The following is a 12,572-nucleotide window of genomic DNA, read 5'->3' as shown; positions in this document are numbered from 1 at the left end:
ATCCAGGAGATGGTGGGCGTGTCCACCCCCACCACCTGCAACTTCTCTCCCAGTAACAGTGGCTGGATGGTGTTGAAAGCACTGGAGAAATCAAAGAAAGTGATTCTCAGTGCCTCCAGCACCATCCAGGTGAGACTGAGCCTGATGCAGCAGATAGATGAGGGCGTCTCTTATCGCAGGAGAATTTGCCTTTTCATCTTGAGATATTGCATTATCTCGTTATCATGACAAAATGGGCCTCATTATCTTAAAAATAACACATTCATTTATTATTTTTTTATCTCCTTATTAAGAGAAAATTAGTCTTATCTCCTTATCGTGAGAAAACAAGACTTCTTATTCTGAGATAACAGATGGATTTATCTCACGATAACATGTTAATTTACCATGAGATAACAACCTACTTTATTGTTAAAACAATAGAGATCCTGTCAGAGCAATCCTGTGTACTGTAGCTTTAATTTACACATTTCTATACTGCAGAGCTACTGCAGGACACACAGTTACCTGAACTTGAACCACACACTCCTTGATCCCAATAAACGTAATCAGTCAAGACTAAAGCTCAGATTATGGTCTTCAACTTTAACCTTAATGTTGTTGTTTTTTTTAGCAGTTGTGCGTTTATGAGTGTGTAAAGTCGTATAGGATCAGAAACACTCCCTCCTCCACCACCACACAATGAAGCTGGAACACTGACTCAGTTAAACCTCACCTCACCTTTTTGCCTGCAGAAGTGGAAAATTCCATTTGCTCTCCTTCTTAAATCAGGGAATGTTTGCTACAGCACAGACAAGTGAGCAAAAACAGCAGGCGTCTGTTTGGTCTGCACTGGTGACATGAACTCTGCTCAAATTACACATTTGTGCATTTTTGGAGAGAGAAAACAAGCTGTTTAAGTCTGTGTCTCCATGGATTTTTGTGTGCTATTCTGACCATGGCTCGCTGTCCGTCTGGAACTCACTCCCCAAATTTTCCCCATTGCCATCCGACAAAGAAAAAATAAGGAGCACAAAGAACAAGTGAGTGAGGGACCGCAAAGAACAAGTGAAGGAGCACAAAGAACAAGTGAGTGAGCGCAAAGAACAAATGAGGGAGCACAAAGAACAAGTGAGTGAGTGCAAAGAACAAATGAGGGAGCGCAAAGAACAAATGAGGGAGTGCAAAGAACAAGTGAGGGAGCGCAAAGAACAAATGAGCGAGTGCAAAGAACAAGTGAGTGCAAAGAACAAATGTATTTTTCAAACAATAAATACAATATCTTTGAATGATTAAATCGATATTTTATTTGCTTCTTCAAAAGCGTTGTTTGATGTTTGAAAATCTTAACTCAAATCTAATTCCATAAACGTGTACAGAGCAGAGCTGGAACTGTGTTATGGAAAAGTGCCACGAGGTCCTCAGATAACCTCTCTTCCAAATAAAAAATAAAAAAATGCACTGTCCCTTTAACAGACTAACTGAGATTATTGAACATTAACTGATCAAATGTGATGAATATGAAGAATCTTGCAAATGTAGGAGCTTTATTATTAGTTTTTTACACCACTTTTTGTCTTTTTGTGACAACAAAAACAAAAGATCTTCTATCAGATTCCAAACAGACCCACTCGTCATCAGCCCTCTGCCTTTCATTGACTGAGACGTCTACGGGGGGCGGGCCCAGAAACCCGACACCTGCCACGAAGCGACCAACCGCCTTCGAGCGCGAGGCCGGGGTATAACTAGGCCGATGTAAACAAAGGCTCGGGCAGTTTGGACACGGCAGCGACCCAGCCGAGGGCGACTCTACTGGATGTTCTTGACTCGACGAACACGTCCGGACCTGAGGCTGACGACTGTGGGGGCAACGCCACTGCGAAGCGAATGAAGAAACATCTCATCTTCCACTTCACATACCGAGGACTGGTCAACAGAGGGAAGAAAAGCAAGAGGAGAAAATGGAGTATAAATTACGGAAAGCGGAACCACGGGACGTCTCTGATATCTTACGACTGGTGAAGGTAGGCCCGACTGCGACGACTCGACGGAAGAGCTCTTTGAACGACGTTATCACGTGAAACCGACGTTTAGCTTCTCGCTAACTGCGATGTTAAAACTAGGCCTCAAAACGGCGGAAATCGCCGAAGTGTCAAGTGATTTATTTATGTATTTATTTTTTGAAAATGACGTCACTCTCGGAGGATGTCCGAGGTCTCTGCTTTTGTTTACGGGCAGACGACTCACGTCCGCTCCCATTACCAGGCGTCCCAAATATGGTCACGTACTTCCGGTCCACTTGGGTTTTTTTTTAGTCGGCGTTGTATAATTAATATATCTTATCTGCAAAATGCTATTTTTTTTCCTACGTATTTGTTGTTATTGTTATTATTATTATTATTATTATTATTATTATTATTATTAATGGTCAGTTGTTGCTTAAGTATATACAGTAACCACCGCAAAATAAATAAAATCATCAAAACAGCTGTGCAGGAAGGAAATAAGACGTGAAATTGTTAAACGATTTCAAAATAAAACCAAAAAAAGAGGTTAACTTTTTATTCTCGTCAGTTGACTTAATTATATACAATAACCAGGTATTGATGTTGTGGAACAGGTTTTCTGATTATTAAAACCGACATTTTTCAAAAAAAAAGTACATGAGTTAAAGTTGCTTGAGTTTGAGTTTATTCACCAGAAATTTATATTTTAGCTGTAAAATGTGAATATGTTTCTGGTGTTTTCTCTTCTTGCAACAAGAAGAAACATAAATATAACATTTACACAAGAAACACTTTTTGTCTGCCTGAAAATGTCAAAAATAAGATGACTGTCAACAACTTGTCATGTTTTGACATTTCTAGTAATTATTAATAATTTTTACTTCACATACTGTGTAAAACACATTATTGACTGACTGATGACATCATAAATCTCTGATAAAATCACAGATTATAAACATTGAATAACCCTTTAGTGACATAAGTGACAAATCTAAGGTATTTTCTTATAAACATGAATTGTTGTTGTTAAATGTGTGTTTTTCTTGGCACAGGAACTGGCCAAATATGAAGAGATGGAGGACCAGGTGGCGCTGACTGAGAAAGGTGAGCTTCATATTGACAGAGCACACACACACACACACTGTTGTTGTTCTCAATCAGACACGTGTGTTTTATTTTCCGTCAGATCTCCTGGAGGATGGATTCGGTGACACCCCGTTTTACCACTGTGTCATCGCCGAACTCCAAGGAGACGGTGAGAAAAACTCAATCTGGATTTACAGAATGTTTTGAAACCTCTGCGTTGAGGTCAGGTGTGGCGAAAATGCGGTATTGGCCTAGTTCCCCGGACGTTGTTCAAGTGTGTAGTAGGTAATTAAATGTATACATGTCTACATAGTTTAAATTTCTGTCTCCATCAGATCCAAAGGTGGTGGGTTTTGCAATGTATTACTTCACGTATGACCCGTGGGTCGGCAAACAGCTGTACCTGGAGGAGTTCTACGTGATGGACGAGTGCAGGGGTAAACAAACATATAAACACATAACCAGTCTGATCTGTGGTCCCTTCATTAACACACTGTTCTGTCCCTCGCTGCAGGACTTGGCATTGGATCAGACATCCTGAGACATCTCAGTGACGTGAGTGTTTACACACACACTCACCCACTTTATTTTCCTCTTCCTGTTGATCCAAGGTCACTTTTCCCCAAACATCTAGTTCGAAAGAATATATAACAACCTGTAATTTGTTTGAACATTTGTGTCTCCATGAGCTAAAATCACTGATTTTCTCTATGGACTATTATCTCAGTGAGACAGACTTTTCCAACAGGAAATTGAAGTTTGTAAACCACTCACTCTCCCACACCAAAGCCCATAAAGAAAATCAGTGATTTTAACATCACAGCACACTGGAGTTGTTGATCCACTGCTGCCTCCATCACTAAGTTCAAATGTCTTATTTAATGAATTCGTGTTTGAAATAATTAGTTCTGAAATATCAGACCAGCAGCTCCTGTGTCCCCGCAAGCTAAAATCAATGATTTTCTCTATGGGCTTTGGTGTGGGAACGTGAGTAATTTGGCAGACTTTTTTTTTAAATTAACGTGGCATTGCTCTTCCCCCCTCTCAGCTGGCGATGAAGACGCGCTGCACCGGCATGATGTTCGTGGTGGCAGAGAACAACGAGCCATCAATGCAGTTCTACAAGCGGCGCGGCGCCGAGGACCTCTCTCAGGAGGAGGGGTGGAGGCTGTTCCGCTTTGATAAGGACAGCCTCGTCAAGATGGCCACGCCCACCGAGGAGTGACGGAGGCCAGGTGGGGGGACGGAGCTCGAGTGCACACACAAAGAAGAAGTTCTGCTTTTCTTTCTCTTAAAAAATAAAAAGGGGAAACTCAGTATCACTGTATGATTCTGTTGTGGTATTTTTACTGTTTATTTTAACGTTTTAATGACTATTTTCTTTATTAGTGTTGATGTGTTTATTAATGTGCAGGTGAAACGTACCATGACTTATATTTACAATAAAACCGTAACTGATCACTGTCTCCCGCTTCAACAATTAATTATTTGTAACTATTTTTTGATTTTTCAGCTCAGCAGACGATGATAAAAATAAAATTTTGCAAAACAAAACGACTTTCAACAGTTCACAAAAACTGCTTAGTTCTATCAGTTTAGTTAAATTCTCTATAATTTTACATTTTATTAGTTTATTTTTGGCATTTTTGTTTTACAGTGTAGTGAATTTTGAACACAAGAAATTGAAAATACACTATAGATTGAGAAACTGAAGTAAATGTGTATATATAATCATATACTTTACCTGTAAGGCTGAGTGTGTAAACATTTAGGTGAAACTTTCCTTTTGGCAAAAATGTTTCAGTTGAATGTTTTTTTTTGACATACTGGTGTCCACTCGCGTCCTCCTTATTTCCCTCTAAATGGAAAGAAAGCTGACACGCTGAGAGTGATAGAGAACACTGACGCTTCAGGAAAATGTTCACTGATGTTGCAGATCAAGTGAGAAATTCAGAGTTCCGCGCCCTGGAGGCTGGTATTTAAAGCATCATGAGGGTCGGGGAGAAAAACGACCACAGCGTGTTTCATAGAGAAGTGAAAGAGGAACAAGGAGAAGAACATGACACTGATGAATCCTTAAAAAACATCAGAGTTCACAGATTTTTTTTTGAAGAAAACAGCCAATAAAATATGTCAATTCAAGTCTACAATGTCAAACATGTTCACGTCTTTATCTCACCGTTAGACAGACTTTTCCAACAGGAAACTGAAGTGAGCTAAAATCATTGATTTTCTCGATGGGGTTTGGTTGAGTGAGTGGTTTTATAAAGTGACACAAATTTACCACAGGAGGCGATAAGTGACACACTTGTGTTTTTAATTACACAGATAAATCCTCACATACAGTATATACAGCATGTTATTATTACTGTTATTATACATGGACAACAAACCATAAGTCAAACCCATATGGAATTTGTGTGTTAAAGTTCATTATTTGGCCTCTTTACTGAAGCAAGAGACGAGTTTAAAGAACAAGAAAGACAGAATGTGGTGAAAACATGACATGGAAAGAAATGAATCCAGGTGACTGTCAATCGAAACATGTAAAGAGTGTGTGTGTGTTACTCGTGTCGTCTCAGCTTCTCGAGTCATCGTTGCTCTCCGTTTCTTTCTTCTCAGACTTTTGTACAAAATAAAAAGAGGACAGACGACAGAAGAGAGGTGAGAGAAGCCACAAAGATAAAGCACACAGATTAAAGCTGTAGTACATAGCGCTTATACAGTGCCTTGAAAAAGTATTCATACCCCTTGAACTTTTTCACATTTTGTGACCTTACAATCACAAACTTGAATGTATTTAGTTGAGATTTTATATGATAGACCAACAAAAAGTAGCACATAATTGTGAAGTGGAACGAAAATGATATATGGTTTTCAAAATGTTAAACAAATATAAATCTGAAAAGTGTGGTGTGCGTTTGTATTCATCCCCTTGTACTCTGATACCCCTAAATACAATCCAGTCCAATCAATTGCCTTCAAAAGTTACATAATTAGTAAACTGACTCCACCTAAAAAATATAAATATACCTATAAATACACCTGTTCTGTGAAGGCCTCAGTGGTTTGTTAGAGAACACTAGTGAACAACAGCATCATGAAGAACAAGCAACTCACCAGACAGGTCAGGGTTAAAGTTGTGGAGAAGTTTAAAGTAGGATTCGGTTATAAAAAAATACCCCAAGCTTTGAACATCTCAAGGACCACTGTTCAATCCATCATCCAAAAATGGAAAAAGTATGGCACAACTGCAAACCTACCAAGACATGGCTGTCCACCTAAACTAACAGAGCGAGCAAGAAGAGCACTGGAGGAGCTTCAGAAATCCACAACTCGGGTGGGAGAATCTGTCCACAGGACAACTATAAGTTGTGCACTCCACAAATCTGGCCTTTATAAAAGAGTGGCAAGAATAAGCCATTGTTGAAAGAAAGGCATAAAAAGTCCCGTTTGCAGTTTTCCACAAGCCATGTAGGGGACACTGCAAACATGTGGAAGAAGCTTTTCTTCAGCAGGGACAGGGAAGCTGGTCAGAGTTGATGGGGAAAATGGATGGCGCTAAATACAGGGCAATCCTGGAAGAAAACCTGTTGGAGGCTGCAAAAGACTTGAGACTGAGAATGAGATTCATCTTCCAGCAAGACAGTGACCCTAAACATAAAGCCAGAGCTACAATGGAATGGTTTAGATTCATGTGTTAGAATGGCCAAGTCAAAGTCCAGACCTAAATCCCATTGAGCATCTGTGGCAGGACTTGAAAATTGCTGTTCATGAACATCCAATCTCCATCAAATCTCGCTGATCTTGAGCTAGAATGGGCAAAAATTTCAGTGTCTAGGTGTGCAAAGCTGGTAGAGACATACCCCAAAAGACAGTTGGGAATACACCACATTTTTCAAATTTTTATTTGCTTAAAATCTTGAAAACTATGTATCATTTCCATTCCACTTCACAATTATGTGCTACTTTGTGTTGATCGATCACATAAAATCTCAATAAAAAACATTTAAGTTTGTGGTTGTAACGTGGCAAAATGTGAAAAAGTTCAAGGGGTATGAATACTTTTTCAAGGCACTGTACATAAACAATTGCCTATAAATAAAATCTGTTTCTCAGTGTACGAGTGTTAAGATATGATGTCAGACGGACACTTCACCCCCAATTCAAAGCTGATTTACATTACAATTCTACCATTGGTGGGAATCATGCCCTCAACCTTCTGGTTGTGCAAGGCAAATTCCTCTCCCGCTGATCAACAGGTTGACTCAACATACAAAGAAGCAGCCATGCAAAGATTCACCAGTGAATTGTACTGTTAAAGACGGGATAAAAGGCCTCGGCTCTGTTGCTGTATACACACAGGCGCCCACTCGGTCAGGTCTGATTTCAGTTTAAAGACACAGCAAACACAAATCACAGTGACGTACTGCAGCTTAAAATATATGGAGGAAAAGAATTCACCTTGTTTTTGGTAAACGGTGGATCTTTCCACAGCGTCTCCACGGCGACACGGCCACGCTGGGCCCAGCTGTACGCAGAGTCTCCACTCACCTGGTGGGGGCGGGATTACAATGATAATCCAGATTATGTTTGGATTTAGTTACTCACAATCAGCCTGGTGGTGTTGTGTGTTGTTAACCCTTCACTCTGAGACTGTGACAGAGGTCATGACCTTTACTCTTTTAAAAACTCAGATCATCAAATGTCCTCCTGATGATGGCACGGCACTACAAAAAAGTACCTACTCAACGTGGGCGGAGTCATCACTGCACAGCTGCGGTGACTTTGTTTTACACGACACGACACACGCGCACGCACACACGTTTGACATTCATGACTTGAGGGGACATTGCATTGACTTACATCTATTCCTGGATGCTTAGTCTAACTTAGATCACAATCACTACTGGCCTAATCCTAACCTCAACCTAACCTTAAAACATACACTGCCTGGCCAAAAACAAAGTTGCCACCTGGATTTAACTAAGCAAATAGGTAAGGGGTCCCCATAATGTGACTGTGTCAACAGGTTTAGGTCCCCACAACATTACTAATATGCACGCCCACACGCACAGAGTTGTCTAAACATCAGAGTGAAGTGAATCATGGTGAGCAGGTAGGTCACGCTTCCTGCTGCCGTTTCCTCGCTGGCTTTTCTGTTAGAATGTGTGGGGGAGGTTAGATTTTGTCTGACAAGAATGTGAATATGATCAGGGAACAGAATTATAAACCCCTAAAAACACACCTTTAAAATGGCAGCGGCCTGCTGAGGGTAGAACATGGAGGCAGTCAGAGCCACGAGTCCAACTGGAAATACCAGCTGCTTCAGTCTGGAGCCTGGAACAGACACACAGTCAGGCGTATATAAACACTTACACACACTGTTTTGGGCCTTCATTCTAATACATTTCAATATTTAAAAATATGCTGAATCATCCTTTTTCAGTTCCTGTTGACAGTGACGTCGCGTCCGTGCAAACGAGTGTCACCGCTTCAGTTTGACGCTGAAGAAAATGCAGAAACAGCGAGATTCTCAATGAGGTTCTGTTTTTTTTGTTTAATCATTAGAACAACCATCTTTGATTATGAAGCATGGTTAAAAGTGGTTATAATGATTTAAATGACATGTTTCTGGTGTGTTGTCACATGCTCAGTCATGATGAGTCCGTCTATCACCTCTGACCTCATTCCTGTTTTCTGTGTGTGTGTGTGTGTGTGTGTGTGTGTGTGTGAGACACTCTGTTACCTTTGGCCACGTAAAGACCCAGGAAGCCAGAGAATCCTACCACAGCGACACTGGGGTAAAGGTCAGCGGGCGGGTCACTGAGGACCTGGTAGACACCTGAAAGACAAAAGTCAGGGAGTTAGAGAGAGAAGAGTGATGATTAAATTATTTCTGATGAAAACAAAAGTGGGCTTCATTCAGAACCTCATAGAGAAAAGTGATGTTTTTAAGTTTCCTTTAGTGTGCCGGCATCACAGCAGTGGTTATCAACATAACCTTGGTTCACGACAAACAGGAAGTGATGAACTGGCATCACTGCTGCGATGACTCAGTGAATGTAAAGATAAATCCGGCGACGTACCGGAAGTAAACCGCCATTGCTGCAGTGTGCATCTCCCTGCAGTGTACACACCATTGAATGGGAGCGTCTATAGAAGTGTACATTTCGACTTTTACCTGTACTTTTTATGCAGCATTTATTTTGACAACGATGTTTAGGAAGTCTGGAAGAAGCTGCATGATTCTCGGCTGCTCCAACAATCGTGGGAAACTTCAACTTTGGATAAAAACTGAACGCGAACTTCACAAAGCTTTACCTCGTGAAGAGTGCCCCTGTCTGCGGACATACAGTCTAAACGGATTCCCCGGTCGTGCAGAGGACCACGATGTTCACCAGAAGTGGATCAAATATATTAACAGAGCAGCAGCACGATAACTTTTGGTTAACACTCGTCAATCTCACAATGAACAGGAAGCGGATGCCGAGGTTAACACAGTGAAAAAGTAACGTCAGCTAAGCTAACTCCACTTCGCTAGCTCACGTTAGACGCCTCTATCAAGGCTGCCGTGGTCGCACACAGTAAATGAACTCAGTGTGGTGTTACTGTGAAATATGGCGTAAGTTGCTCTAACTCGGGCAAACTAATGACCACACTGTAAACATCAGGTAGCTGAGTTAATCAACAACTACTCACATTACTGTCATTCACTGAGGAGTACTCAAACTTTTGCGAGTTTGTCATTTTACATCACATTGTCATCTGCTTAGTTACTTTTTAAATCATCATTTGCTACCGAGTAGGCCTAAGATTTGAATGAATATCCAGACTCTGAGCTGCAAAACGCTGCAGCAGGCACAAGTTTGGAGAAGTGACCGTGAGCACAGTGCAGAACAGAATGTTTATTCTCACCTGTGACTTTATTAAGTGACGTGTCGATGGTCGGCTCCATGGTCTTGTAAATTCGCTGTGGACAGGGGACAGGGACAGTAAGAGATGGAGCTTCAGTTGCACTCAAGAAACCTTACATTTCATCACATCTGTGGAGAACTGTGGAGGCTTTGATCTCAATTCACTTACCTCAGCTGTCTCCATCACAGTCTGACTGGTTTGCTGCAGCAAAACAAGACCATAAATCACTGTGAGTGGTACGTTAACTTAAGAAAAACAACTCTATGCCATAACAAGACTCCCTGATTTTTTAAATGTGAATATTTTCTGTTTCTTTGTTCCACATGACAAAGAATTCATTAAAACAGAAACGTGTAAAGACAAATGTCAGCTGATGAAATGATGAGGAAACTATTTCTAAAGTAATTTTAGCCAGTTTTATTAAAACAACACACAATTGATTAATTCCTGATCAGCAAAGGATTAAATTTTTTTCAATAATTAAAACAAGCTTCCAGCTTCTTAAATGTGAATATTTTCTAGTTTCTGTCATTTTTCAGGTTCTTAAATGTGAATATTTTTTGGTTTCTTTGCTCCATGGAACAAATAAATCATTTTTAGTTTAGTTTACTTCTGACTACAGCTGGAAAACAGCAGAAGCTAGAGAATCTGGACTGACATGAAGCGTGTTTGAGTGAACGATGTGCATCCATATTCCGGCTGTCAGGCTGCGAAATGTTTCCATGGCGTGTGAGAGTTAACAGTGAAAACAGTGATGTACCTGACACTGGTCAGTGTACGGCTCTGCCCATTTCCTCAGTGACGCTACGCTCTGCTCCAGTGGTCCGGCCTCTGGCTCCACGCGACCAGGCTCTGGTTCAGGTCTGGTGTATAAAGACGGCAGCTGAAACAAACAACAACAACAACGTCATACATGAGCTTGTACTCTACCAACTGAACACTAGAGGGAGACAAACTATATGACTGAAAAGTTCAGTTGACTGTTACTCAGATTCAGTTTCTCGTTATATCAGTGGAAGTTAACTTCAGTTATTTATACATGAATTCTAACATGAATTCTGCACACAAGGACAACAAACGTGTTTTGTTTTTGTTTTTTATTGACAGTGTACGTGTACAAATGAAAATGGTCTATATATCACTGAGCAACTGACACACGACAAATGACATCCACACAGGACTGAGGCAGATGTCCAGCATCTCCGCCCGCCCACTGCTCTGCACTGCACTGCTCCACTGAAACAAATAATACTAAAACAACTACAAATAAAAGTACTACTACTGAAACAAATGCTACTAAAACAATTACTAGAACTACTACTACAAAAAGTACTGCGTCAAGTGAGCCGTCATTCGTCTTCGCGTGGTCAAGTGAGCCGTCATTCATTTTTAAGTGTGCCCTTGTAGTCAAACTTACGGTCGACTGAGAATGTCAGCGCTAGTTTGATACCTAGCAAGATCAGTTTTCAAAATAAGACAAGTCGTCAATCAAGCGTGCTGATTTTAAGACATTGGGTAACATTGTCCAGAAGCTTTTGAACGAAATATTTTATAATGGTTGGTACAGTTGACCTCAGGAGCATGCTGACTACTCCCCCATTTATTATCAAACATTTTTACTGTATATTTTTGAGAAATTAAGCATCAAAGTTGTCTTTTTTTTACTCAGAAAAAGGCAGAAAACTCAATTTTTACTCTGCAATAAAATCACTTTGGCCCATAAGTTCTGACAATGGTTGGTACAGTTGACCTCAGGAGCATATATATATATATATATATATATATATATATATATATATGTATATATATATATATATATATATATATATATATATATATATATATATATATATATATATATATATATATATATACATATATATATATATATATATATATATATATATATATATATATATACTGTATATAAATACATATATATGTATATATATATATATAAATATATACATATATTGTATATAAATACATATATATATATATATATATATATATATATATATATATATATATATATATATAAAAATATGTATATATGTGTGTGTGTGTGTGTACCTCATGGAGGTTCACCACCGGCTCTGTGTTCTTCTTCTTTCCCTCAGCAGCAGCAGCGGCCTGCACTGAGCCGCTCAGTAGGGCCGTCAGACCCGGAGCTGCGGCGCACAGTGACACCTTGCGGCGGAGCAGGACAACAACAACAGTTGACAAAACGAATGACAACGGCAAAATAAAATGAAATAAAATAAAGTAAAATGAAATTAAATACAACACAGCGCTACACACTCTATTACATCAGGTAGAAAGAAAACGCGCTATTCACTGAGCAGAAAACTAACATGTTAGCAACGATATCAGTTAGCAGTAGCCGTGCTAGTCGCGTTTCTCAGACATTTAGCTGTGTAACACCGTTAATGTGACGACAATAAACAAACGCGATAAACACAGACGCGACAACAAAACCAATAAATGTGTTCGTTACCAATTTCACATACGACATTGCCTCTAATTTTTCTTCTTCTAATGCTGCTGCTGCTTCTTCTGTGTTTAATTGTAGTAGTCGCAAAC

The 12,572-nt window shown here is 39.9% G+C and overlaps 2 protein-coding genes across 3 annotated transcripts; one reads left to right on the top strand and one right to left on the bottom strand.

The window, feature by feature from the left end:
• Positions 1-1,697: 1,697 nt before the first annotated feature.
• Positions 1,698-4,530, top strand: LOC122770666 (diamine acetyltransferase 1-like). Its single transcript, XM_044027685.1, has 6 exons — positions 1,698-2,003; positions 3,038-3,089; positions 3,172-3,240; positions 3,407-3,508; positions 3,586-3,626; positions 4,120-4,530. Exons 1-6 carry the CDS (start codon positions 1,941-1,943, stop codon positions 4,294-4,296), a joined length of 504 nt encoding a protein of 167 aa, XP_043883620.1. The 5' UTR covers positions 1,698-1,940; the 3' UTR covers positions 4,297-4,530.
• An 869-nt stretch (positions 4,531-5,399) lies between these two features.
• apoob (apolipoprotein O, b) lies at positions 5,400-12,572 on the bottom strand. Of its 2 annotated transcripts, XM_044016665.1 has the most exons (9): positions 12,487-12,572; positions 12,063-12,179; positions 10,750-10,872; positions 10,158-10,190; positions 9,990-10,044; positions 8,821-8,916; positions 8,320-8,411; positions 7,536-7,625; positions 5,400-5,694 (listed from the first exon to the last, which is right to left on the bottom strand). In XM_044016665.1, the coding sequence occupies exons 1-9, from the start codon at positions 12,502-12,504 to the stop codon at positions 5,650-5,652; spliced, it is 669 nt and encodes a 222-aa protein (XP_043872600.1). In that variant the 5' UTR covers positions 12,505-12,572; the 3' UTR covers positions 5,400-5,649. The 2 variants fall into 2 exon arrangements, with proteins under 2 accessions (XP_043872600.1, XP_043873194.1); XM_044017259.1 differs by lacking the exon at positions 12,063-12,179 and having other exon boundaries at positions 12,487-12,559.

The sequence above is a fragment of the Solea senegalensis genome, linkage group LG1 (genome assembly GCF_019176455.1).
Source record: "Solea senegalensis isolate Sse05_10M linkage group LG1, IFAPA_SoseM_1, whole genome shotgun sequence".
Classification (NCBI taxonomy): Eukaryota; Metazoa; Chordata; class Actinopteri; order Pleuronectiformes; family Soleidae; genus Solea; species Solea senegalensis.
This window is presented reverse-complemented; position numbering and strand designations above follow the sequence as displayed.